Source organism: Neofelis nebulosa, chromosome 8, assembly GCF_028018385.1.
Source record: "Neofelis nebulosa isolate mNeoNeb1 chromosome 8, mNeoNeb1.pri, whole genome shotgun sequence".
NCBI classification, from domain to species: domain Eukaryota; kingdom Metazoa; phylum Chordata; class Mammalia; order Carnivora; family Felidae; genus Neofelis; species Neofelis nebulosa.
In genome coordinates this window covers 130,293,280-130,320,519 of record NC_080789.1, presented here as the reverse complement: position 1 = coordinate 130,320,519, position 27,240 = coordinate 130,293,280, and the positions used below count along the sequence as shown (strand labels likewise).

The 27,240-nt window shown below is 51.1% G+C and overlaps 1 protein-coding gene across 12 annotated transcripts in view; it reads right to left on the bottom strand.

Moving 5' to 3' along the window:
* FRMD4A (FERM domain containing 4A) overlaps positions 1–27,240 on the bottom strand; it is a 614,411-nt gene that overhangs the window by 64,923 nt on the left and 522,248 nt on the right. For all 12 annotated transcript variants that reach the window (XM_058682170.1, XM_058682174.1, XM_058682172.1 and 9 more), the window contains 2 exons: positions 27,065–27,122; positions 22,747–22,833 (listed from right to left, as the gene is read on the bottom strand). In XM_058682170.1, coding sequence (XP_058538153.1) covers positions 22,747–22,833; positions 27,065–27,122 — 145 coding nt within the window. The remainder of the gene's footprint in view (positions 1–22,746; positions 22,834–27,064; positions 27,123–27,240) is intronic.

Here is a 27,240-nt window from a genome sequence, read left to right as displayed (position 1 = left end):
AGACTTTTCCCTCCACGGGGAGGGGGGCCGAGCGGGAGCGCTGGGAGGGAGGGCAGCGGAGGGAGAGCAGGGGAGCTCTCACAGGGGAGCGGGGGCCATCTGCGCGCGGTGCCGAGCTGAGCCTTCTCCCTCCAGTGCTGAAATGGGAAGGCGGTCAAATTCCCAGCCTCCCATCGGGACTCCACTTCCTGCCCACTAATGTGTAAGAGCTCGGACTCGCCCTGGTGAGTCGGCTCCGGGAAGCTTCTCTGCGAAGGGCGGGGGGCCGCTGGAACCTTATTTCAGGGGTAGGCGACTCGACTCGAGATAAGGAGACAGGAGACGAGCCTGTCAAGCCCCTGCTTCTTCCCGCGGCACAAAGAAACTCCAGAGTCCCGCTGCCGGCGGGAGGCTTGCAGCCAGCGGCCCTCGGCCACGGCCAAGGGAGAGGCCAAGTACAGTTAGGGCAGTTTTGAAAAGTGGGAGGGAGAGAGCGCCCGCCGCTGCCCTCAGGCCCTGGCGGGCACGACTCCGACTCCTTCCACCGGAGAAGAGGGGGCCCTGTTAACTAAGCAGCGGACTACAGGGTCTGGGAGTAATTAGGGCAGCACTGTTCTGGAAGGCGTTCCTTTCATCAGGAGAAAAAGTGAACGGTGGACCGTGTCACAAGAGGTTAAAGTTACGCGCACACGCATTTATATTTACATTATGCTTACATTCGATGCCTCTACTGCAGCTGCTTCTATGCACTTAGAAGTTTAGTGGATTTTGCCCACAGAAGGGTAGATCAGGAATCCTGGGAGTGGCTGATTCCTCCCTGGGGTCGTCCCTTTGCCCAATGCATGGAGGCCTAGGTTTTTTAGGGTCTCATCCTCCACCTAGCGTCCTCTGAGTCTGAGCCGGGGCTCCTGATGCTCCCTGACCTGCTCACATTTTCTCCTCCTTAAAAATGTGACAGCAATTTCCCAGTGCTCCCTCAGCCCTGCCTCCCCAGACCCAGACATGCCAGCTAGTCAGGGCTTGGCCAAAGGACTCCACCCCTTTGTCAGACTGGGCTGGGGAAAAAAAAAAAAAGGTTTCTAGAATGGCTGCATTCTTTTCTCTCCATGACCTGCACTGCCGAACTGTACCATTATTTTGTGTGCACAATAGGGAGGAGGGCCTCTCCTCTTACTACTCTTTGGTCCACAGCTCAAAGAACATTTCACTCTGAAGCCCAAGGAAAACCGTACTTCTTTTTCCTTTAGTGTCAGTTCAAGCGAGTAGAGAGACATTTCAAGGAAAGCAAGTGACCCAGAGCCCTACCTTAGCTCAGACCGCTTTGCGTGAGGTCACAGAGGAAAAGGCACCTGAGTAGAGCCCATTATTCAAGTCACAGATCTGAGTCTCACTCTGCTATTGGATGCTCTGCTAACAAGCTCGGCGAAACACCTGAAGTTCCTCTCTGCCCACCCTCCCCCTGCCTTCCCGTTGTTCGACATTTATAGACACACTGCCTGAACTTAGCCAGAGGATTCAAAAGCACCAGAACTCACAGATCCCGGACACGGACCTCCTGATCTGGAGCTAGGACACAGGACAAAGTGGCCAGGCATACACGCCTGGGGTCTGAGTGCATCTGTATGAATATGGGGGCCCCTACGTCCAAGCCGTCTGACCCTACACAAATGACAGCATTTCCTTTAGCCTCAGTTTCCCCGCCTGTAAAATGGCCATAATCCCCCTCTAAGGTAGAGACAACAGATCCTTGGCACGGTGTGGGCACAAAGTGCTCCGAGAACTTAGACCTTAGTGAGAGTCCCTCAGTGCTCTTACTTCTCTCGACTCCTGGCAAGTAACAGAGAATAACCAAAATAATTTTCTTCTTAAATTTCCTAACTCCAGAGCTGACACGGGGGCGTCAGGAAATAAAATGTGGTTATTCACGTGCTGGACAGCTTTGAGAAAGTGTACAGAATTCTCCCCCGTCCCCTTCTCTCATCCCTCTCCTCTGAAAACTGGGGCGGATGACAGAGGGCGGTTCGCTAAGGGGGACCCCCGACCCCTGCACTGCACCCACCTTGGCCACGGCTGGCTTCATGCGTGCGTGATACGCGCGCAGAAGGGCCCTGTGCTTGATGTGACGTTCTGCTCAGTCTCACTAGATTTTGATCAAGGGGCCCTGCAGATCGTATCGCTGGTCCCAGTCTTGAGTCCTGGCTGGTGCTCGGGCCACAGGCTCTGTCCTGGACAGCCCTTGGGGGCAACGTGCCCACCGTGCATCGGACGGGCTGACCTCCAGGGGCTTTCTCCTCATGGTCAAGAGAAAAGAAAGCAAACTTGGTGCTTTTGAACACCCTACCCAGCCCTTTCAGTTGAAGCCCCTTTCCACTGGGTGGCAAACCCCAGAGCCGATGCTTGGAGGCTCTGGTTCCCTCCTCGCTCCCACTCCTTGAGAAGCAGAAGGCAAACAGAGCCTCCCCAGAGATGCTTCCAGACACTGCTGTTGCGGAGGGCCTTGCCTCTGTCCATGCTGCCAACTGGCCCATACGTAACCCTCCGGGCTTGGATGGGGTCCCTCTGTCCCCCTGCTGACCCTAGTAGCCTGGCCCCAGCATCTCTCTAGGATGCTGGACGTTTGTAGACATCTCCTAACAGGGGGCAGAGCAGAAGTTTTCCCTGAGGTCGGCTCTCAGCAGAGAGTGTGTTTGCAAACGAAACTCTGGGAAGGGAGGGTGAGAGGGAGTTGAATGAATGCAGCTTTTTTTTTTTTAGGACCGAATAGCACTGGGACACTAGCAGGGTCCCGGGAACCGAAAAGGAGGTGCTCGTGTGGAAAGACGAGCCCGGATTTTTTCATCTCATGCACGGCACATGGGAAGGGTTGGGGGCCAGGGTATGAGGGCAGCCAAACGTCTCCCCTGTGCATTCAGGCAGATGCTGGCCACTAGGGCCAACATTGCTTGCTGTAAATGCACCGTCCCTTCAGGGAGGGCTGGGCGTTTCTGGCCCCAGGCCCCTGTGCCCCGCAGCTTCGAGGCCAGCCTGCTAAACCCTCTACGCTAAGGCTCCCACAGTACCAGCAGCAAGCAGACCGAAGATGCTCGACCTTGCCTCCTCTTTGTCAACAGGGTGCACCGGACTCCAATGTGCTGGTTTTGGAGGCAGCCCCAGATCGTCCGTGTCGCTTCAGGAGGAGAGCCTCTCTGGCTTGGTGCAGCCATCATAACCCAGCTACCAGTTACAGCCGTCAATGTGCTTTGCAAATCCACATACAGACGCGTCACACACACGGGACGATCATTACGGCTTAGCTAGTTCCCTGAGGGTTTTGCAGGACTTCCACAGCCAATTAGGCCCACGCAGCTAATTAAAAGCTAGCATGCTGGTTTATCAATAATCAAAGGATTTATAAATTAATACATATTAAATCAAGGCCTCTCTAAGGTACCTCATGTGGGCATCTTTCAAGTTCTACAAACATGCCTTCTTTGATCTTTTAGCATTCCCCAAGAAGAATGAGCCCGAAATTTACTTCTTGGGGAAAGGGAGGCCCAGAGAAATTAGGGGAACTGCCTCAGGCCACACAGCAAGTCAGTGAGGCAACCAGAAACCCGAGTCAAGGGCACCTGGCCCATTACTCTGTGCTCCTTTCCACACGGACCCACCAATTAGCGGGAAGAGCTTTTACTCACTAATGGCTGGTTAACTTTATGAGAATTATTTTTACAAATGAGCAGCGACGTCACTGTAAGGAGAAAGTACAAAACCAAATCTTTCTAGTTCGACACAATGGCTTTTCGTTCCCTTTTCTGCTGTAAACGATAACAAGTATTACTTTCTCCTCTTAGAGACCTGGATTCTTCTGGTTTTCTGTACAGAGATGCCTCAGTGCTTTGAGGCTTCCAAGTAAGGACTAACCAACGACAAGAAGCATGATTAAGAACAGCAGCAATAACGGGGCTTGTCCTGAAAACCAGAACTTAGAAAAACGGTCCAGAAGTGGTCGGAGACAGGATCTGTCACCACGGTGGGGAAATGTGGCTGGTACTACATGTCGACTGGTCGATTTTGAGCCAGACATGGGATTCCCAAGGGACCATGGGTCCTCCACGTCCACTTTCTGGACCTCGCTATTGTAATGGGGGAAACAGGAGATGGGACACATTAACGGAGAGCAAACACGAGTGGCTAATAAATAACCGTGTTTGAGCAAGAGGTTGCACTATACACACTTAATGAGCCGACCTGGGTAGCTGGATCCTATTAGCTGGTCTGAGAGATTCCCACATCCTGTGTATCGCTGAAGGTCAAGGCAGAAAAGGGCTAATGTCCGCCCCCATGCCATGTTCCTTCTGAGTGGGGGAAGGTACGGTGGGGACACGTGTTCACTGAGTGCCGGAACAGCACACGGGGTGGTGGGCAAGCTCTTGGAATGATGCGGAAATAAAGGCCGAACAGGAAGCTCGCTTTAGTGGCTCTGATTCTTGACGAGGACTTCAGGGAGCCTATCTTCCTCCTGTCCCTGAGGCTGAGTCACCAAGCCTCATCATGACCTCTGAGTAACTTCCTGCTGCTTCTGGGGGGCAGGGGGTGGGTAATATACAGAATCCCAGCAGCCATCTGGTCCAGGCTCCTCCTTCCACAGATAGAGCAAACCCCGTGGAGGGAGGTCAGGGAATTGGCAGAGGTTAAATAAGTAACTGATGTTGGGACCCATCCCGTGACTGGGCTGTCCTAGGGTCTTTCTAACCTACCACGAAGGCCTCATGATGAGCGAGAACAAATTGTTGCAAAGCCAATGGGTAAGGGAAGGACTGCTTCTTCAAAGGCCCCTGGCAACCTCAAGATCCTGTATGCTTTCCAAACACCAGCAAAGAGTGCTCTTATAAAAAGAATTAGACTCATAGCCAGGAATAATCTCCAAGCTCAGAGTGAAACATACGAATTAGAAAACTCACTTCCTTGTTTCATTTCTGCAGTGTTCACCTTCTAGAAACAGGGCTGTCACTCCCAACTTCGTGGGTTGACACCATATGCCAGGATTTATTTTTTTTCTACCAGCAGTTGCACAAGCATTCAATATACTTTACTTGATAAAGAAGAAAGAAGCAAGTCCCTGGGGCTGTAGGTCACATCTAATCCCTACCCCCTTTCCCATCTTTGAAATAGTGGGGTCTACTTTGTTTCAGTTCATCACTTTTAGGGGCAGGGACTCTGGCTTGGAAGTCAAGAGGCCTCGGTGATCATCTTGACTCTATATACACCCCTGCATCTTAGGCTCCTTTTCCGTAAAAGGAGGCGTGTATGCGCACGCATGGGCATTCCTACATCCTCAGGCATGTGTTGAAGGCCAGCACTGGAAATCCAAGGAGTGTCACTCATCCTGCCCCTTGTTGGAGTTTAAAAATAAAATTGCTGGTCTTAAACACTTCCTAGTTCTAGGAGACCATCCAGAATAATACTGATTAAAAGAATGGTTTTCAAAGCCACACGGTCCACCACTTACTGGTTGCACATTCCGCTAATGTAATTTCTTTGGGTCTTAGTTTTCTCATCTTTCAAATACTATGACTAACAAGCTTTTTTTCCCCCCATAGAGCTGTTGTATTAACAGATATAAAGTGCTTAAAATGGTGCCCAGCACATGGCACTCAAAAAATAGCAGCTATCATGATGTTCTCTCCCCTCCACCATTTACACACCAGGACACCTATTAGCCCCAAGTACAGGTTACATAGTTTTTCAAAAAATATAGCTACTATGGTACCATGGGCATTCTTAACAATGTTTTCTCTTACTTGGATTTTCCCCAATGCAAGCGTAAGCCTAACCTGGGCTCTTGTTCATTGCATTTCAGTTGATGTTGGCTGTTACCTTAGGGCTCCTTGGCTCCAATTATCAACCAGCCAATTCCCACCCAGGTCCACTGCAATTCTGACCAGAGTCAGCATTGACTTTTCACCTACTACAACCTCTCATCTCCCAACATTAACCCTGGGAAGAAAGCATCCTACTATAATACCGCTCAGTATAACACTGAATGGGCTATGCTGGGAAGCAAATCAGACCCCCCAAAATAGGCAAGCCACGTTCACAGATAATTAGCTTACCAAGTGAAGAGGAGTATGTCCTTTGTTACCTGCACCGAAGGAGGGCTCCCTGGCATCTATTTTCTCCCCAAAGGGCCACATACCCAGCAAGGAAAACAATGGCTAATTTTTCTCAGCAGCCAGACCTAATGGAATCAAGATGTTGCTCCGGCTGGCTGCCTACTCCTTGCTGTCAGACTACACAAGCTCTAAATTGATTTGGTTAATTCAGCGACAGATGCTCAGAGCACCAGGCCTTGACCCTTTAATGGATGACCTCTCTTTAACCCATCAGAAACCTCTTAGCTTCCTTTGGCTTCAGAATCATCACTTGGGCAAAAGAGATAGAGGGTCAAGAAGTACTTCACAGGCCCAGAGAAACAGGTCACTTTTACTCCCTCCCTCCCTCCCCCCACCCCCACTGGACTTTATTTCCTTTTATTGTTCTCCCTGGAGGGCATCTCTATTTTCTTGCGGGGACTTTGGTCTTCCTTACAGAAAGATCTTACCACGAAGTATGGCAAAGTATGTAGGAACTTTAAAGAGAAGCTGAAAGGGTCTTTCCCTTGTCCTTGACCTCCTGAGGTAAGCTCCTCCCTCCTCAGAGTGCCTCTGGGGAATGCACAAAGGTTAGTCCTGAATGGAGAAGCTGGCCAGGCCAGCTATCTGGGTCTAGCTTTGCCTTTTTCTTTTTCTTTTTTTTAAAGTAGTGAACACTGTGGTCCAGTTTTGTGCAGCTCGACCTTGCGAGCTCCAGGCTTTCCTTTACAGAAACCTTCAAGGCTGAGGGTGGGGGTCGGATGGGAGGTTGGATTAAATAGGAGGTGGAGATTCAGGAGCACATCTGTCCCAGTGAGCCCAGGGTGATCTGTCAAAGTGCTCAATTACCATACTGCATACCCGAAACTAATACTCCATTGTGCTACCTGCAATTAAAATGAAAACTCAAAAAAAGTGAAACAACCTTCAAGGCTCCTCACACCTGCCATGACTTACGTCCATGGGATGCTTCACAGAGGGAATTAATTGGAGACATTTAGCACATCTGGAGGGAAAATTATGATGGGCCGTTTTCACCCGGAATGGCAAGGATTTCCCTCTTTGGACCGCTGTGAAGGGTTTTTGTTTGGATTACCTTGGAAAGCAGACTTTGGGGGAAAACCTGTATTTTTCATTTTGCGGGGGTGGTGGGGGAGGGGAAGGGTGGCAGTTATCCATCCTTTATGGCTGGTGGCTCTGTCCAGGGGCACAGCATCACTGTAACACCTCGTTTCTCTGGTGGAGGCCATCCGACTCCGAGGAAGACGAGGACAGGATGGTGAACAGGTTGGCAAGCAGCTCTCCATAGAAAAACAGGTATAGACTCCTCGCTAAAACCTGGTTTAATCAAGCTTAAAACGAAACAAAAAAAACCTAACAGGACAATCCTCTACTGTAAAAAAACAAAAGAAATTAGTAAGGCAGCAAGGGTTCCTTGGGAATAGTTACTTAAGAGCAGCTTGTGTAGACTTTAAAACACCTAGTGCCTCAAGAATTGGCCGGTCCCGTGGGAGCAAGGTCTCGCAGACCTGTGGTTTCTGTGGGTGCCATGGGAGAGGCTGGCCGCCTGCTGCTAGGACCTCAGGTGTGAGCTCCGGGCGCTCCCGGCTCGAAGGGTCTTAGAGCTTTGGCCGATGGGCACCGGACCAGGGGGCTGGCAGCCTGCTTCTCAAGCCAGGCTGCAGCAGAGAATACCTGTGGTCTTGCTGGCTGCCCTTGCAGGGGGGACGGCAGCCAGCAGAGGTGGGGAGGCCGGGACTGCCCCACTTCAGACTGTCTGCTGGGGGGTCCGGCCCCTCCCCTGGGCGGCCATCCCTGCAGCTGGGGCCCTGCTGGACTTTGGGGACCTCTCCCTCTGGATCTTCTTGCTGGAGAGGTTTTGTTTCCGTGCCACACTGTTCCTTCCCAGAAAGAAGGGGGAAGAGAGGATGTTTCCAGAAGGACTGGTCCTATTTACAACTCTGCTTTTCTACCCTCTTCCTTGGATTGGACAGGTCAGTTTGGACAACTGTAAATTTGGGGGAGTAAGGGTGGGGAGGAGAGGAGGAAACCCATACTTGGACTCAGCAGCCTGCTGTAATCCAGGCTTTCTTCCCAGAGCTCTCCCCACCCCCAGCCTGGGCTAGTTCCCCCGGACATCCACATATGTACTTCTGCCAAGGCAATGACCATCCTGTACTTCAACTGTTTTTTTTTTTTTTTTTTTTTCCGCTTAAAGGTCCTCCCTACCAGACTAGGAACCTCCTGAAGTTACTTTCCTGGCACCTACAGCAATTCCCAGGGGGTACTAGGCACTCAACAATGATCTGCTGAGAAAAGAGCTTAGGAAGTAGGCATTATGGCAGCAAGGTTCAGAGAGGTTAAGTCACTTTCTTGAAGTCACACAGGTGATCAATGATGGGAGCTGGTATCTGAATGCTTATCCACCGCACAAAATTCAGTCAACGTCCACATCATGAAGAACCCCGGCGGGGGTTAACGAGTAAATCTCTCAGCTGCAAGGGATATGGCAACAGGGAGGTGGTACTGGGGGCCAGCCCAAGAGCCACAGCCCAGGAACCACAGCCTTCTGGCAGCCATGGTCTGAACTAAACTCTATCCCACAGGGAACCGGGTTGGGGGTGGGGGTCTATGGTCCCAAGCTGGAATTCTCCAGACCTGGAGGGACTCCCATAGGTCCTTCTGCCTACAAAGTGCCTCAACTGGCTTCAGGCTCTTTGGGAGGCTTCACGCCAGGCAGGGCTCACACGGAGCCCCAGGGAGCTGGGGATGAGGGCCTCGCCACGCGGTTCTTTCTGGCTGTGCCGGCATTGGGTGTTCCACAGGCTCACAGTTTCAGGAAGGTGAGGCTAACCTGGGTTTCCCCTTAGAATCACGCTCGTTCACAAAGACAAAATCTCCCCGAGCTCCCTCATTTGTGCCTGGCTCAGCACAAACCACCTGATAGGTTTCCCAAGACAAAAACACGGTGACTGGAGCCGACAGGCAGGGTTTCCCAGCCTAACGCTTCCTGCTTCGGAGAAAGAAAAGGTGTCCAGACTAGCCAGTGCTGTACCACGGCCCTCAGCACCCCAGCGACGGCACTCCTGATGTCCAGTGACTGTTAGCTTTGTGGCTCTTTTTGGTCCAAGAGACAAAAATAAAAATAAAAATAAAAATAAATAAATCAAGGGATGGTCCAGATGGAAAGAACTTTTTATGCTTTTCCTCTTCCCAACAACAAACCTGCGCTGTGAAAAGCGCCGGGGCCTCCTGCCTCCCTTCCCCTTGCTTATAAAGGGCTCACTCTCACCGGCACGCTCAAACCCTTCCTTACAGGAGCGACGTACTTATCCTTGTGGCCACTGCACACGTCCACGTGGAGACAGCCTCACAACTGGTGGTGCCACACAAGCTATAATATTCAGCTGTTTTTATTCATGTCGCAGCTACTTATGGAGTATCTACTGTGTGTCAGGCACTGTGCTAAGCAGCAGATCTAGGTACGTAGGTATATAAGAGAATCCATACATTTTGGTGGGACAGGGGGCAGGCAGGCAACTACCTAAGAAAACCATGCAGTTAGGAAGTCAAAGGAAAACAGGTTCCAAGGACAAACAGAAGATAGGACATGGGTTGCCACCGTCCATAAGGTGGTTGGGGAAAGCATCGCTGAAGGGACAGCTGAGTCTTTTCAGGAGGAAACTGGGGGCAAAGCCATACGCCTTATGAGGGAATAGAGCAGATGCAAAGACCCAAAGGCACCACTTGTGGGTGTGGGTTTGCTAAATGAATGCAGGAAATGTTGAAGGAAGCCTCAGAAGACAATGGGATAGTCTTCAGCCAAAGAGGAACAAAGTCCCGATTCAGGCGACAACAGGAATGGCCTTGGCCAACCTTCTAAGTGGATGAAGCCAGACTCCAAGAACACAGATTCTAGGATTCTACTCACATGAAATGTCTGGAAGAGGCAAATCCAGAGACCGAAAGCAGGCTGAGGGTGCCCAGGGCTTGGGGGAAGAGATGGGCAGCCACCGAGAGCTCCCCAGGGGTTCGCCCGTGCTCCTGACTAGCAAATCTTGGCCTGGGTTAACCGTGAATCACAAGATGCTCTTTAGTTACAACTAACTACTTGAAAGGGGCCACTGCTTGAAAGGAGCCAGGCATCCAGGATAAAAGCCCCCTCAACACACCCCCCTAGTGGTGTTCCTTCACCCTATAACGCATCCCTCACCCATTGGAAGGTCCTCTGACCAGGCCCCTCCCCTCGTATCTGCTGTGTTGGCCTCTATGGATGATACGTGATCTCCCCTTGCCTGACAGCTCTGGGTGGAGGCATCTCCGGGGGAATGTTCTCCTCCGCTGCTGGGTGACCTGTAGTCTTTCCCGGAGCGGGCTGGTGAGAAATCTGGTCAGTGATCTGTTTTTTTTATGGGTTTTCACACCCCACAGCTGAAAGCATAAAGTCAAGGCTGTACTTAAAGATCTACATGTGTGCACGCACGTAGGGGCAATTCTCTCAGCTGGGGCCCCTAATGCCTATCACCGTGAAGGGCTGGGTTTTGGTTTCCAGGCGAACAAGAGGCCTGGAGAGACGGGCATACACAGCCCCTTTGGCTCTTTGCCCTCCTAATAAAAGGCCCAAACAGGAACATTCAGCACAAGGAGGCTAAGTCTGCTGTCGTCCGGGGGGAGTCCATGGGCCACATCTGATGGCAGGAAATACTTCCTAGGACGATTATAGGAATTGGTGAGGAGACTCGTAAAGCCTCATGTAGCCGTCAGAAACACCTGCTGGTGATGCTGGAAAGAACTGGGTGGTTAAATGGTCCAGGATTTCACTGGTCAGGGCTCTCTGGAGTCTCCCCAACTTGGCTCAACACAAGTTTGTGATGAACTGTGCTCTGTGGGCAGAACCGTGTACGGAATATGAAAGTGGAAACATTGGCTGAGACCAATGGGTAGTAAGCAGACCACCCAGGAATAGAGGCCAAATAACGGGTAAAGAACAGACTCAACGGGCCAGCACACGCCTTGCTTTGCTGCGACAGACCCGGTCGGTCTGATGTCATGGTGTGACTGCTCACGAGGGCCGTCTTCCACTGTCTGAAGCGTCCTGGTTTTGATACTAAAACCCCATGGTCACAGAAATACAAATACCCGATGATTCTACTTTCACGAAGTTCCCAGAGCCGTCCAACTCACAGAAACACGAAGCAGAACCCTGGGTCCCAGGGGCTGGGGGTGAGGGGGGAGCGTGTGCACGTGCAGGTGGTTGTTTGGGGGGGAGGCAGAGTTTCGGGCGTGAAAAAGTTCTGGAGATTGGCTGCACAACCATGTGGATATACTTAATACCAACAAACTGGACACGTACGAATGGCTCCGGTGGTAAATTCTGTGTGTATTTTATCGCAGTTAAAACAATTAAAAAATTTTTAAGCCTCATAGTTGAGATAACCCCCAAACCCCTCATCCTCAATTGGGGTGTAAAATGTCTGGCAAGGTGGAAACTGAGGGAGGATTTTAGGGGGAGAGAGAGGTGTTGTGAGCCTCCCCCCTACCTGGGGAGGGAAGTGGAGGGTGTCTGCAGCAATCTTACTGGAGACCGTGCTCACTAGGGTCGCTGGGAGGACTTGACGGGAGCCCCCTCAAGTTGGGGGAACCCCAAACTGCTGACTGGCTCCTTCCTGCTCAAGAAATCAAAACGACGAGGAGCAGGATGGCCAGATGAGCGGGAGAGGGGAGAAGATTTAACTTGAAGTCAGGTTTGGAGCTTTGGGTATTAGGACTCTAATTACTTCATAGAGTTAATTTTGCTATTCAACGTGACCGTGAGATTTTGTATTTATTTATTTCTTGGGAGTGATCAGACAAGTTACAGGACTGTCCCGGTTTTTATCTAGGGAAGGAACCCATATTTATTTATTAATTATTTTTATTGAAATTTTTTTAATGTCTATTTATTTTTAACAGAGAGAGAGACAGAACGTGAGTTGGGGAGGGGCAGAGACAGAGGGAGACACAGAATCTGAAGCAGGCTTCAGGCTCCGAGCTGTCAGCACAGAGCCCGACGCAGGGCTCAAACTCGTCAACTACGAGATCGTGACGTGAACTGAAGTCGAATTCTTAACCGACTGAGCCAGCCAGGCGCCCCGGGAAGGACCCGTTTTTAGAAAACTGTGTGAGATAACAGAGATCGGCCTTTTGAGACCCAGGCGGTCAATATTCTTGTTAGACTAGCAAAGTCTTTGGGTTTGAAGCCAGAGAAACCAAATCTGTTCCCAAGTCACTACTGGATCATGGCTCCTTTTGGGGTGGGTGGGGTTACCGGATGTCCCTCTGCAGAGGTCTGGGGTCTGACAACAGTGTTTGGTCTTAATTTGCTTCTTCAAGTTGCATCCAAGGTCAGTGGGGCTCCCTGAATAATGGGAATCTGTGACTTATTTAGAAGCCGGTCAGCCTCAACGGGACTCTGGCCTGTCTAGCTGGGCGTTTATTTGCGTGTTTTAAATACCTAATGGTTGTGTTTGACCCTACTCTCCATGCCATCAACCTGGCGGTTGATATGGCCTCCCTTGTGCTGTCACACGTGCCCGCCCGCTTCAGGAGGACAAGAAGCCTGAGACCAGGCACTGCTGTGGGAAGTAACTGAGCCCTAGGAGAACTCACGCATCACAAAAGGGACGGGCATGTCACGGAGGGAGAACAGCTCATCTCATCAGGTCTACCTCAGGCTCTGTCCAAACCAGACAACCAAAGACAGCTAGGGGTTCACCTGCTTAGAAATGGGCACTTTCAGCGCCTTGGTAGCCAGTCCGCTTAGCGTCCGACTTCGGCTCAGGTCATGATCTCACAGCTTGTTGGTTCAAGCCCCAGGTTAGGCTCTGTGCTGACAGCTCCGAGCCTGGAGCCTGCTTCCGATTCTGTGTCTCCTTCTCTCTCTCTGCCCCTCCCCTGCTCGTGCTCTGTCTCTGTCTCTCTCTCTCTTTCAAAAATAAACATTGAAAAAAATTTTTTAGGGGCGCCTGGGTGGCTCAGTCCGCTGGGCGTCAGACTTTGGCTCAGGTCATGATCTCGCAGTTTGTGGGTTCAAGCCCCGTGTCAGGCTCTGTGCTGACAGCTCCGAGCCTGGATCCTGCTTCCGATTCTGTGTTTCCTCTGTCTGCCCCTCCCGTGCTCACGTTCTGTGTCTCTCTCTCTGTCTCTTTCTCTCTCAAAAATACATAAACATTAAAAAAAAAAATTTTTTTTTTAAATGGACATTTTCTCCCTCTACCACTTTTTTGAGCAAATGTTCTTTTTCATTTCTCCTTTTATTAGTTGCTCCTTTGGGGCTTTACAATGAGGGTGCCTCTTGTTTCACTCTCCTTAACTGTTTCTAGGTTGTCTCCACCTCAAGAGTCCTGATCGTCTGTATCACCTGCCTTGCTGCTGAGGCAACGTAGGCCCAGGGAAATGACTTGTGGTGCAGTGCTGGAATTAGGACTGAGGGGTCGTGACCATCAGACCAGATATCTTACCACTACAGATAAGGGTAGGAGGTGGGCACAGGAACGTGGCACCAAAGGGTCAGGCCAGGCCTGGAGGCTAATCCCTGAAACCAGTACCCCAGGGCCCTTCGGGTGGGACCTTCGGGGCCAAGTGCACCCCCCTCCAAGAGGTACCTCCAAGCAGATCGCCCCAGGAGAGATTTGCACCTGCGTCTCCTAAAGGAATGACTACATTTCTCTCCTTCTGCCCCTCTGCAGAGACACTGCTCTCCCATGACAGCTTCTGTCTGAGGATTATCCACCTGGATGGCACAGTGCTTTCATCTTCCGCTCCCAGACCTCCTCTTCTTCAAAAGTGACAGTCTGACGGCAGCGTGAATATTGTGGGGACAGTTTTAACAAGAATGCCACAAGATACAGATTGGTGTCCTTGGCGTTTTGGATAACTCAGGACGAGGTTCCAGAACGGCCTTCACGGCACTTGTGGGAACGGAAGGACCTTGGGTTCCCAGATCCAACGACCAAGAAAAAAAAATCCGTCCTCTTAACAAAGAGATACTGTTTTCTCTTCCCGGCAATTCTGGCTCTCCTGCTCAGCATAAAAGAGACGAACGATATTCGCTATGTCAAGGGCAACAGCGTTTTGAGACAGAAAATAAAACTCTGAGATGGAAACGTTCAAGATGGAGAAAATCAGACGAGGGCTCCTGGTTCCAAGTCTCCATCTCACGGACATAAAAAGAGAGGCACACGGTGAATGGGTGGCCACACAACTTTCCTGAAAATGCTGGGCGTGAGTGAATTAATAGCATCCACATTCTTTGTTGGTGGAGATTTTGAGATTTGCTGTGGACCACTGGCTTACAAAGATTTTTTTTTTTTTTTTTGAAGTAGAGCGGCCCCAGAGAGGAGTTTGACTTTAACTCTGACGAGACTATCTTCACAACTAACCACGAGGTAGAATCGCAAAGAAAGTTCCCTGTGACCTGTCTGTAGAGCAGTAGTCTGCAAACCACGTGCGGCATCCGAACCTCTTGAGGGCTTGTGAAAACAACGCGAGTCCCAGCCTCTGAGGGTCTGAGTCCCCACGTCTCCAGGGGAGACGTGGAGTGTGCATTTTGATCATGTCCCCAGGTGATGTGGATGCTGCTGGTCCACGGCCACGCTCTGAGAACCATGCCGTAAAAGCTACAGGGCTGGGGTGCCTGGAGCTCAGTGGGTTAAGCGTCCGACTTCGGCTCAGGTCATGATCTCGCAGTTCATGAGTTCGAGCCCCTTGTCGGGCTCTGTGCTGACCGTGCAGGGCCTGCTTGGGATTCTGGCTCTCTCCTCTCTCTCTGCCCCTCTCCCGTTCATACACACTCTCTCTCAAAAATAAATATTAAAAACAAAAAAAGCCACAGTGCCATACGGAGCGGCCTCTCCCTCTGGGACTGTAGAACTTACCCCCTCTCCCGGAATCGCCCTCCGCTGTGGGGAGCCACCTCGCCCAAGTCCAGGACCCCTTCTCTGTGGGTCACTTACATCTAGTGATTGGTGGATGCTGGGGCTTAGCCTCCGCCCCCGGTCCCCTGGTGAGGGCTCTGAGGGCTCCTCCCCAAGCTACAGAGCTTCCTCCCACTGCCTCCTAGCTCAGCTCCCCTCTCTGCGTGCTCCTTCCCCTTCCCCACTGGCCTTAATCCTGGAAGTACTTCCTGCGGATTCTCCCCTGCTTCCCAGGGGTTTGATGTGCCACCTCCTACAGGGAACGTCGCCTCCTTGGAGAGACCACTCCTGACCATCCATTCCTCCACTCTTCCTTGCTCTGACTTCTTGTCTTCTTCCTAGAACTGAATACTCTGATGCCGTATATCGTAGACGGACTTAACACCATCTCCTCACCCTCTTCCCCGCTGGGCTGTAAGCTCCGTGAGAGCAAGGCCTCTTTGGTTCGCCCTGACATGTGTAGGGCCCAGAGCAGTGCCGGGCCCACAAGAGGCACTTCTCAAAGGGGGACCATTTTTGGGGGAGGATTTCAGACTTCACATCCTCTACTGACGTTCTAAAGCCCGGTGCTTTCTGGTGACTGCAATTCTTGTACAGGAGGAGAGCCTGGGATTCCCATTCCAGACAGAGAATTCAGCCACACCCAGTAATGGTGCTTCGGGAACAGGACGTTTCCTACGGATGTTCTGGGAAGGGCATCTCAACTTTCTTACACTGTAATTGCTTTCTTTCCCCCTTTTTCTTGGGGACTTAAAGATGCTAACTCACCCACACCCCCATTTCCCCTCACAGGCCCCTCTTGCTGACCCGTGGCCGGCGTCTGTCACCCACGGCCCCTGCACCCTTCTGGGCCTGCATGGAGGGAGATCTGTGGACTGGAGGGGGGCAACCGGCGGGGGCCCTCTGACCCAACAGTGTGAAAGAGCAAAGGCGGCAAAATGCTAAGAACGCTCAGTGCATCAAGTGGGGTTCTCCCTCCACCCGCCCTGCCCCGGGGGCGGTGCACAGGGTGTGGTTTCCAAGAGGGATCCTGACAGTGGAATGAGGGAGGTGCCCACCCAGGGCCTGCCAAGGCAGAGGGCTCAGCAGCCCGACAACGAGTCAAGTGCGTCCAAACAGAAGCGGAACAGTAAGTCGGCAGGGCACTTAATGGAGTGCTTAGTACTGAATAATTGAAGCCGGCTGACTCCACTGGGACGCAGTTCATAGTTAATGGAATATTTCCTGTAAATATTATTTTCTCTTCCTGTCTCATCATCCAAAATCTTTACTAATCTGGGGAGGTGACAGTAATGCATCAATTCCCTGAGCTAAAGCCCCTGCTTCCGAAATGCTCTCGGGAACCACAGGAAGCTACACACCTGCCCAGGGGGACAGGGGGCAGACCACTGACTCTGGTTCCTTCTCCTAATGTCTCAGAGGGGACCCTGCAGTGCTCCTAATTGTGCGCCTAAGTGTACATAAAGGCGCCCCTAATTGCAGATCAAATAAATAAGTAAATGCTGTCTGCTGAGTATGTAATAAGGAGCTCACTGGCATTCCTCCCCGGGGGGTGGATTTCAGTAGATGGGGGGCTGGCCAGTGGGCTGCAGCCATGCAGGATGATTAACAGATATTGCAGACTCTTTCTAGGGAGGTTTTTGGAGTCACGTGTTTTGTACTCTTTGTCCCCTAACGCTTACAGCCTCAGCCCTCAGGAGGGATCACTTGCACCTTCTTGGCGCCCCATTCGGAAAGCCTTTTCTCCTGTAATTTACGATGGCTTCTGATGCTTCCACGGGGCCAGAGCGTCCACAGGTCTTCAGGGTGCAAACTGCAGCGGTGTGGCAGTTCCTGAGTGGCTCAGTGTGGCCCTGGTGGGAACGGAGTCCTGAGCGTGGGATCACGTCCCAACACCTCTGGTCCTCACGCTTCAGGGAAGGGACACAGTGTCCCAGAGCTCCAGCTTTCGGACCTTCTCGGCTTTGCTCTAAGGAATGCAAGGTCCTCCTCTAAAAGACAGAACCCTACGTGACAGGTTTCATCCAGCCTGAGCATCTCTGCCCGGCGTGATGCTGCTTCTGGCAATGCTCATAACCAATGCCTCCTCAAATCTGTCGTTTAATTTTCATTCCAACGTTCCCAAGGAGGAAAGAGGAAAACCTCTTGCCTGTGCCGGTGCAGGTGTCTGAAAGCCACGGGGCAGCTGATCCGCGGCGCGGCACATCACCACCCACAGTCCCTTTGCGCCGCTGGAACTCAGCTCACGTCTCTTTGGCCATAAACGCAAACTAAGATGAAGCTCGAGATTCACCCCGGGTGCCCCAGTGCCGAGCCGACAAGGTTGCATTATTCCCTGAGGCCGGCAGGACGGCCACGTCGGAAATCAAGAACCTCTTACTTAGGCCAGGCAGGGCTCCCCTCGCACACAAGCACACGCACGCTACCATGGGATGTGGTAGCTAGGAGAAAAAATGGGATAGCATCATCTCGGCAGCTGCAAGATTTTATTTTCCGACTGCCGTGACCCTCCTTCCCCTCTTCTCACCAGTGCCAAACCCACAAAGTCAGATGCGTGGACGCTGCTGCTCCCGAACTCACGGGCTACGTTCTCAACTGTGCGCACAAGCTGTCCAACCACAGCGGTGGAAGCAAGACAGGTGAGCTGAGGGAGCCGAGAGGGAGGTTGCAAAGTGTGACACGGTATTTTAGTAAAAACATCTCGGGGTTCAGGAGTGGGGAGGCAGACCCAGGGTGAGAGGGAACTCGTCAGTGGGTGAACGGGAGGAACGGAAGGATTTGATGAGAGCTGGTGGCAGGATATTTAAGAGCTTATAACAGGGGCGCCTGAGTGGCTCAGACTGTTAAATGTCCGACTCATGATTTTGGCTCAGGTCACGATCTCAAGGTGTGTGGGTTCAAGCCCTGCACTGGGCTCTGTGCTGACACTGCAGAGCCTGCCTGGGATTCTCTGCCTCCCTCTCTCTCTCTGCCTTCCCTACTCATGCTCTCTTTTTCAAAAATAAACATTAAAAAAAAAATGGGGCGCCTGGGTGGCTCAGTCGGTGAAGCGTCCGACTTCAGCTCAGGTCACGATCTCGCGGTCCGTGAGTTCGAGCCCCGCGTCGGGCTCTGGGCTGATGGCTCAGAGCCTGGAGCCTGCTTCCGATTCTGTGTCTCCCTCTCTCTCTGCCCCTCCCTCATTCATGCTCTGTCTCTCTCTGTCTCAAAAATAAATAAACGTTAAAAAAAAAAATTAAAAAAAAACAAACTCATATATACAAGCAAGGGTCCATGTTCTGGGGCACATGAATGAATTATAAATTTCTATTTTGATTTAGTTCCATTTTGATTTTTTTGAGCTTTTTTGGGGGAGTGCGCGCTATTTTTCTGCACATGTAGTTCTAAAACATTTCTGAAGTTGGCCTTGAGCTTCTGAACGTAGACAAAAGCCAAAACATGGTTTTCGGGTGTCCCCACGTGTCTACCTCTTCCCGACACGTGTGCCCGGAGGACAAAGAAGCTGGTTTTCTTCTGACAAACAGCAGCAGCTTCTTCTGCAAGCTGGAGCCCATCTGTTTAGAAAGTGCGGGGAGCAGGTAGGAGCGTGTGACTAGGCAAGGACCAAAACGTTCTCTCTACTCCACCTGGGAGGTAACCCGTGCTTCACATCCCCCAAAGCCACTGGGGCTTCAGAGTGCCAACCAGAATGGCAAAGTGCACCCAACCAGGCACACCCTGGAACAAGCCAGGGTCCTGTCCATTTCTGGGCAGCAATCAGCTAGGGCTCCCGGCCTTTTAATTTTTTTTTTTTTTTTGGTGGATCATACGGAAACGCTTGAGTGGATTCTCGCAGGACGGCTGCTGAGCGCCGCTGGCTGTGCTGATGCAGAGCCCAGGATGCCTCCAGGCCCTCCAGGGGAAAGGCAGCAGGCTCACCCTGTCACTGCCTCTACTTGAATGTTGGCTTCCAGAACGCTGGTTCCATGTGACACGGCTGCTGGAACTGGGTCAGAGTGTCAGGCAGGGCCCCTGCCTGGGCTGAAGCTATAGCCGGTGTTGCAGAAGGGCCTCCAGATGAGAGGGAGGGGTTCCTGAGTGGCGCTGGGGGCCCACTGCGGCGGTGCTGCGCCTGGCCCCTGAACAAGAGTAGCGGTGCTGCTGAAGCTGGCCCAGCCTGGCACCTGTGCCTCGGGGCACCGCAGCTCACTGCCTCACTGCCAGATACACCTGCGGGGCCGGGCCGACCGTCCCCAAGCTCGGAAAGGAAGCCCAGATGGCCGTGCTGGTCCTCAACTCCAGCTGCACGTAGGACCGGTCTGCGAGGCCTTCTAGATGGGCAACGGGAGGGTCAGAGGCGGGTGACTGTGGCCCATGCATGTTCAGACAGTTTCGTGTCAGTTTCCAGTATTCGACTGAGACCAAGAATCACGGGCCTGGAGCCCTGGAGACAGACTCTGGGCACTTGACGCCTGCCCCTGCTGCCGGGCCCCAACCACGGCTCCGGCTTGGGTCAGGTTTCCCTGCACACCTCACCCCACGTCTTTGCAGATACGGACGCTCGTCAGGCTAACGAAACGCGGGCCTCTCTTCCTGTCACGGGCCTTGCAGAGGACCGTTCTTATTTCACATTCAGACTGCACATTAACATCTTAGAGAGGGCTCCCCAAATCACGTAAGGCTCGGGTCCCACCTCCGTCTCACAGTGAAGGTCACGCATGGTTGGGGAACGGAGGTCTGCTCACAGCGTGCCAAGGGTCTGTCCCTTTCCTCTGCCTGTTCGGTCTCTGGGTCAGTTATGCTTGGGAAATTCCTGACACTCTGGAGCTCCAACTGAACCCCCAGCAGCACCCCAGATGTGCCATCACGCCTCCAACTCTGCACGTCCCCACACTGCCCTCCTTACGTCCTCTCACACGCCCCACTCTGGCTGGGACCCGTCTCGGATTCCCCTGTTCCGACTGCCACCCTTGCGCCTCCTACAACTGGTCAGTCCCACCTACCTTCTCACCATCTCTTCTGTGTCCCCCTCTCCACCCCTATGACTGAAGCCAAGCCTGAGCCCCCCCCCCCCCCGCCAGCTCTGGCCCAGGCTCCTGAGAGGATGCCCCGGTTTGCGACTCTGGTCCTGATTTTCTCCAGCCCCTCGTGCACACGCTACCAGAGCGATGATTCTAAGACAGCAAGACTCCTATACGGCCTGACTCCTTTAATGCCCTCACTGACCCTCTCTTCGAGCACTTGAGAACACCAACGGCGCAATTATCACCCGCCTTGCTCCCCGAGGGGCCCGGCCAGGCCTTGGACGCATGACAAACCTCAGCACTGTCCCCTCTGCTGGGCACAGAGCAAGTACGCAACAAACGTTTTTCTGAGCGAATGAATGGTGCACGGGGACTCCGATGGCTTGGCTTGCCCTTCAATTCTTCGGAGACTCAAGAATCCCAACTCTGTCCTCAGAGGCCACGGAAGCATCAGTCATTTCCCATAACAACTCAGTCTGAGTACAGCCAATACCCTGAATAAATTTACCGACCCTTTGACATTTTTCTTTGGCTGACCTGCATAACACACGAGAGTAAATTCTCTCATTCAATGGCTGATCACCGCCCGCCCTCCCCCCCCCCCCCACCCCCCGCCCGCCCCCATGGCATGTACTTCTCCTGATCCTGAAGCCTGCTGCACAGTCCGACAGGGATAGTTACAATTTACGGAGCGTCTGGGACATGGTGGGTGCACCAGGGACACAGTGCCCCGATCTGTCAAGTGCTATCCCATTAATTCCGCAATCCTCATGAGTATCTCAATTAGAGAAATAAAGCAGGCGTAAGCATATTAATAAATTAAAACCTGAATGCCGATGAATGCTTGTGAGCCTGTCTTTCTGATGCGCACAGGGAAAGCAGAATTCAACTGCTGCATTTTGACAAACCCTGGTCACTCTCTGCGGTGCACATTGGCTTGGATCTTCCACCAGTGTAGGTGATCAAAGGCCCGAGGGATCGTGACCAGGGTTTTGTCCAAGGATCTAGGAGGGTTCATGGCTCTTGTGAGCAGGAAAAAAAGGCCAGGCAGTTGAAAGGAGAGGACGAGGGATGTCAAAAGAGAGAGGGAGGGAAAAGTGAATGCAAGAAGAAAAAAAAAACAAAGAAGCTTACAAAAGGCCATGTGGAAAAGGGGCAGAGGGAAAACAGGAAGAAACAGACAGTGTGGAAGAAGCATAGACCCCGTGACCGAGGAAAACACAGAGTAAAAATAACTCGGGGTCTAATTCATGCCTTGCAGGGTTTAAGGAGAAACCCAAGAGGTTTTGGATTTAGCCACGAAACAGTGTGCCCCTGGACAGGCAGGTTCCTACTGAATTGTCCCCGAGGGAGAAGTCCCCCCTCACTGGCTCTCGATCTTTTCTTTGAACTTGACTGACTTACTGATCAATTGAGTGAAAATCCTCCCCAGCATGGGGCCATTTTTTTTTTTTTTTCCCTATCATTTTAATAAAGAAGCTGGCTAAGGGCAGATGTTTAGCGGATAGTCTATGATAAGCTTGGATACATAATATGGATTTCAGTCCTATTCGTGGATAAAGAAGCTTGGAAAGCAATCTGGAATGACATAATGGACGAATACTGCTTTCTCCCTCCTAAAGCAAGTGTGGTTTTGATAGACTTTTAATATGTATTTCGGGGTTTGAACTGCAAACCGTCTCTCCATTATTCTCTGCCAGAGGATCTGAATGACAGCTCTGGCCCAGAGATATTTTTCCATTATAATTTTTCAATTTGTTCTGGTCTGAAAAATGTGTGTAAATGAAAACAGAGAAAATTCAAGCACTGTGCCCCTTTCAAACACTCTGTTTTGTATTTACAATGACTCTGCAGACCCTGTCCTGCTTCCCTTGTTTTTTGGCAGATGACCTTATTTTTTCCAGATTTCTGATCACTTCTAATATGCCATAAAATATTTACTGGATTTGCAGGAATGCCTCTAACTCTTCTTTATTTTTCACCCTGTTTTGACTTACAATTTCTTCTTTTAGCTCCCCAGCATCCAAAACAAAACAAAACAAAACAAAACAAAACAAAACAAAACAAAACAAAACAAGGGGCGTCTGGGTGGCTCAGTCGGTTAAGTGTCCGACTTCGGCTCAGGTCATGATCCCACGGCTCGTGAGCTTGAGCCCTGTGTCAGGCTCTGTGCTGACAGCTCAGAGCCTGGAGCCTGCTTCACATTCTGTGTCTCCCTCTCTCTCTGCCCCTCCCCTGCTCATGCTCTTTCTTTCTTTCTTTCTCAAAAATAAACATTAAAATGTTTAAAACAAACAAAACAAAACAAAAAAAGAAACACATAAAGCAGCTTTGTAAAAGCTCAGATTGGCCTCAAGATTAAAGAGAGATGTTCTCTCCCTTTCCCAAGTACACGAAGCCCCCCCCCCCCCGACTAGGAAATTAACAAATAGGACAGTCCTTCAAAGCCCTTTTGCCAATCTGCTTTGGGAGAGCTGGGCCAGTCTCCTTACCTTAAATAATTATAACAGTTCAGGTTTCCCTAGTGACCGGGAAAAAAAATATTTACCCGGGAACTCAGACTGGATTACTGTGGAGTAATTTGTATACACTCCAATTAGCTGGGGATTGGTAAACCTGGAGGCCCTGAGACTGCATCGTGTAATATTTTTACTCACTTCTCTCTGAGAGCCGGACACCCACAGAGGAGACCATGCTTACCTTCCTCGGCTTCACTTTATCATGGTAGTCATACTGGAAGATTCCTTTGTAGCTCAGTCCCAGCCACCACGGTATCCCCTGCTTGTCCTAGGACATCGAAAGGAGTATGGGTAAATACAGGGCCAGAGAACACACACAGGGACGGAGAGAAGGCCTCCGGGCTCGTCCGATGACAAAGGAAAACGTAAATCCCTTGAGATGGATGGAGCCCACCTCCCACTTTTCACTTAACAGATGTGCCCCCTCATCAGACTGTGCTCAGTTATGTGAACCAGTGCCCTGGAGCATGCCCTGGGGTGGGGACCCAGCTCTGTTCCCAGCCAGCAGCACGCTGCGGTGCTTCTCCCTTTATGAGTAGGTAGCGAAGGCTTGTTCTTTGTCCTTCTTGTAAGGCTTTGGGTTTCAAGAGAATCCGAGAGATGCTGAGCATTCTCATAAAACGACCTTCTGAGCAGAGAAACGGTCATTGACTGTCACAGCTAGAAGGGACCATGAACACCATGGAAGGGGACTCCTCTAAAAAACTTTTTTTTTTTAAGATTTAATTGTTTTTAGAGAAGTCTGAGGTTCACAGCAAAATGGAGAGGTAAGTACAGAGGTTCCCCATACCCTCCCACCCCCCCACATGCAGAACCTCCCCCACTATCAACCTCCCCCACCGGAGGGGAACATTCATTACACCTTGACGAACCTACACGGATACATCATGGTTACCCAAAGTCCAGAGTTTACATTAGAGTTCATTCTTGGTGGTGAACTCTGTGAGTTTGGACAAATGTATAATGATGTGTATCTACCATGATGATAATATACAGAGTGGTAGCCTCACTGCCCCAGAAATCCTCTGTACTGCCTCTTCACCCCTTCTTCTCCCCCCTCCCAGGTTCTGGAAGCCAGTTTTGCCTCTTCCAGAATGTCATCTAGTTGGAATCATACAGTATGCAGCCTTCGGCTTGGCTTCTTGCACTCAGTAGCACGCATTTAAGATTCCTCCAATTAAAAAAAAAATTGTTTATTTTTGAGAGAGAGAGAGAGAGAGAGAGAGAGCAAAACAGAAAGAGACAGACAGCGGGGAGTGGAGGCAGAGAGAGAAGGAGACACAGAATCCGAAGGGGGCTCCAGGCTCTGAGCTGTCAGCACAGAGCCTGAAATGGGGCTCAAACCCATGGACCGTGAGATCATGACCTGAGCCGAAGTCGGATGCTCAACCGACTGAGCCATCCAGGCACCCCAAGATTCCTCCAATTTTAACGACCAAGAAATCAAAGCAAACGGTTGGTCCTGCTCTACTCAGGGCCCACCCCCCAGCCCTCCAGCAGACCAATGGCAGTGCAGGGTGGGCGGGGGCCACCTTGCAGTCCTGCTCCCCTTAAGAGATCAGCTGGATTGTGTGACTCGTGCCATCTTGGACAAAGTAGCAAAATCAAGGCCCAGACCTTCTGGGAACCGAATCAGAAACACCAAGCCCCTCTGCTCACTCCTTTAATAGAGATCCCTTGCCACCAGATTGTAAAGTGTGATCCTACATCCAAGGAGGAGGGGTCTGAGCTGTTAACTAAAGGTCCCGAAAGCTAGGAGCTGACACAGGGCATCCCCAGCAGCCTTCCCCTAGATTTGTCCTAACTGCTGCACCTGCGAATAACCGCGGACCCCATTGTCTCGACAACTCGAAATTGGCTTCATAGTTTTTAAATCCTCACGAGTTATTTGAAGGTAAGCACAAAGATAAAAGGGCAGAGAAACACGTTTTGAATTTTTAGAAGTTTCAGGGTATGTAATTTCCTAAGATAGTCCTTTAAAGGTATAAAAAAAAGCTCTGTCCCTGGAAAGTGTCTCTGTGTCCTACATCAGTCTCTGAGAGCGACACAGGAGGGACTCAGTGCCACCACAGCTTTGGGTGTCACCACACCAGAGAATACGGCAGCTGTGAAATCGGGAGGCCACCGACTGCGGGGCTCAATACAGTCGTTTGGGCTTGCGTGGATACGTGCGCTCTGTCTCCACCTGAGGAGGAGAGCCCTGGCTTCAGCCTGGAGGTCCCAAGAGGCCAACACACAAGCACTTCCGGCACTCTGGAAATCACAAGGTCTGTTTCTGGTCTCTCGCAAACTGCAGAAAAGCATGTTCCTGAAGTTTTATTGTAAGGCAGAAAGCACATATGTATCACGGGCTCCCTTACTGTCAAACTCCAGGGCTGACGAAGAGATGGGACACGGGTTTACGCAAGTAAAAGACTGGATGACGTCCCTGCGCAGAGACATCCACTCTATCCATGACAATCTCTCTCGGCAGTCTAACATCTGTCTTCCAACAGATGTCTGTCTGTCCAACAGACAGTCTTCCAACGGACTTTCGTCGGGGGGGCCGGAGGGGTGAATTTCAGAATCTCTATTTTCAGTATGAGCGATGGAGGTGAGCTCAAATTATGAACACACAGCAGATGAGAGAGCCTAGTCCAGGGGATTTCTTATCCCTACTCTTGGGCACAGCCCCCTTTGCTGCACGTCCCCACAGAATATTCCCACAACGGAGAGGAGTTTCTATGAAATGCGTCTTGTAACAACTATTGTTGGATCCCAAGATTTCCTTTATGGTAACCAGATGGTGAAGGGGATGAAGACTCTACAACCCCCACTGGCTGTGTGTGGAATGCTGGCAGCCAGCGCGGGGAATTTTGAGCCTCAGGTCATATCATAAAGTGTCCAACTTCCCTTGGGGGAGCCGACTGCCCGCTGACTTCAATGGGCACATCTCAAGGTGCCACCTCATAGAGAGCTGGTCTCCACAGTGGATTCACCTTCCTTGAGTGGGACAGGAGACGCTAAAAAGGCCAGGGGATACTCCTCATGACAGACTTACAGCTCAGGCTTGAGAACTTCTGGGCAGGAACGGCTGGGACAGTTCTAAGAGTTCCATGAATGATGGAGAAGAGGGATTAAGGCTTCCCTCAGTGGGGAGAGCTTTGGTAGGACATCAGGAAGAATTTAACCATTTCAGGCTTTAAAAGATCCTGAGCTGACAGTCGGTTAAGCATCTGACTTGGGCCCACATCATAATCTCACAGTTCGTGAGTGGGAGCCCCGCGTCGGGCTCTGTGCTGACAGCTCGGAGCCTGGAGCCTGCTTCGGATTCTGTGTCCCCCTCTCTCTCTGCTCCTCCCCCGTGCTCTCTCTGTGTCTCTCAAACATAAATAAACATTAAAAAAAAGACCTCAGCTGAGCTGCTGGGTAGGACTGGGGTTCCCGCGTGTGCCTCATAACCAGGCTCCACAAATACAGTTCCAACATTCATTCCCATCACGGAAGGGGGACATGCAACTACCCAATTCAATTCTCAATAAACACTTATTTAGTCAATATTTACCAAGTATCTACTATGTGCCAGGCACTTACAGGGCTCCAGGAATGAAAAAAGGAATGCAACACACTGTCCTGGCCATTGGAAGGCTGCACTTTAGCGGAAGATACAGGCAACGAAACATACAAAGTGCTGTGCGAGCCGCAATGAGTGACACAAAGATAAATGTAGCAGAGAGTACGTTCTAGTCCAAGGGACTTAAAAATACAGCTGGATGGAAACACGGGGAGAGAAACTGGTAAACGGGCAAGCGAATCTCAGGTTGGCTGGTTGAACTGTCTAGCATTCAGAAATGTTTTCATTTCAAGGACTTAATCTTTCCATGTTGGGGTCAATTAAAGAAGGGAAATTATCCTGTCTCATCACGGATAAGGGCACACGGGCATGTCATTATCTATTATTTCAAGGAAGGGATCCCAGTCTGGAGCATTACGGTAAAATCAAGAAAAATTGAGCACAGGGTTCATGTTCCATGGGACTTGCCATCACAACATTTAAGAAGACATATCTTGTCTTCTTAAACAGCCATGAGCTTAATTTGTCAGCCTCTAATGCCGGCCCTCCTCCTCCAAAATTGCCTGTGTGGCATTTGACCACCAAGAAAAACATTGCTGATTCTGCTTTAGGTTTTTGTTCTCCACAGTTCACTGCCTTCAGAGGGAATCGTCCTACTGAGAGGCTCTGCGGTCCTGACGTCCCAGGATTCTTCTGAGAATCAAAGGAAGAAGGGACTCATTATAGCCACTTTGCATAAGAGAACATGAGTTTTGGAAAGTGACTGCATCAAGTCTTCCGACGTGGGGGGAATGTTCCAGCGCCCCAACCCTCCTCAGCACATAATCATCTCAAGCAAGTCCTCTATCATGCCTATCCGTCCCCACCCCCCAAAATCTTCAGTAAGATTAAAAAGGGAAAACTGAGAAGTGTTTCTGGGTTTTTTTAGGGCAGGCTTGGTACTTACTTTCACTGCATAATAGTGAACCCCGTAGGTTGGGAGAGACTCCACGATGCTCATGTAGCTGGAAAGAGAGAACACACACACACACACACACACACACACACACACAGGTGGTTATTCGGCAGGTCTGGAATCAGAGACATATTTATGTGTGCGCGTGACAAAGCTCTCAGAGTGAT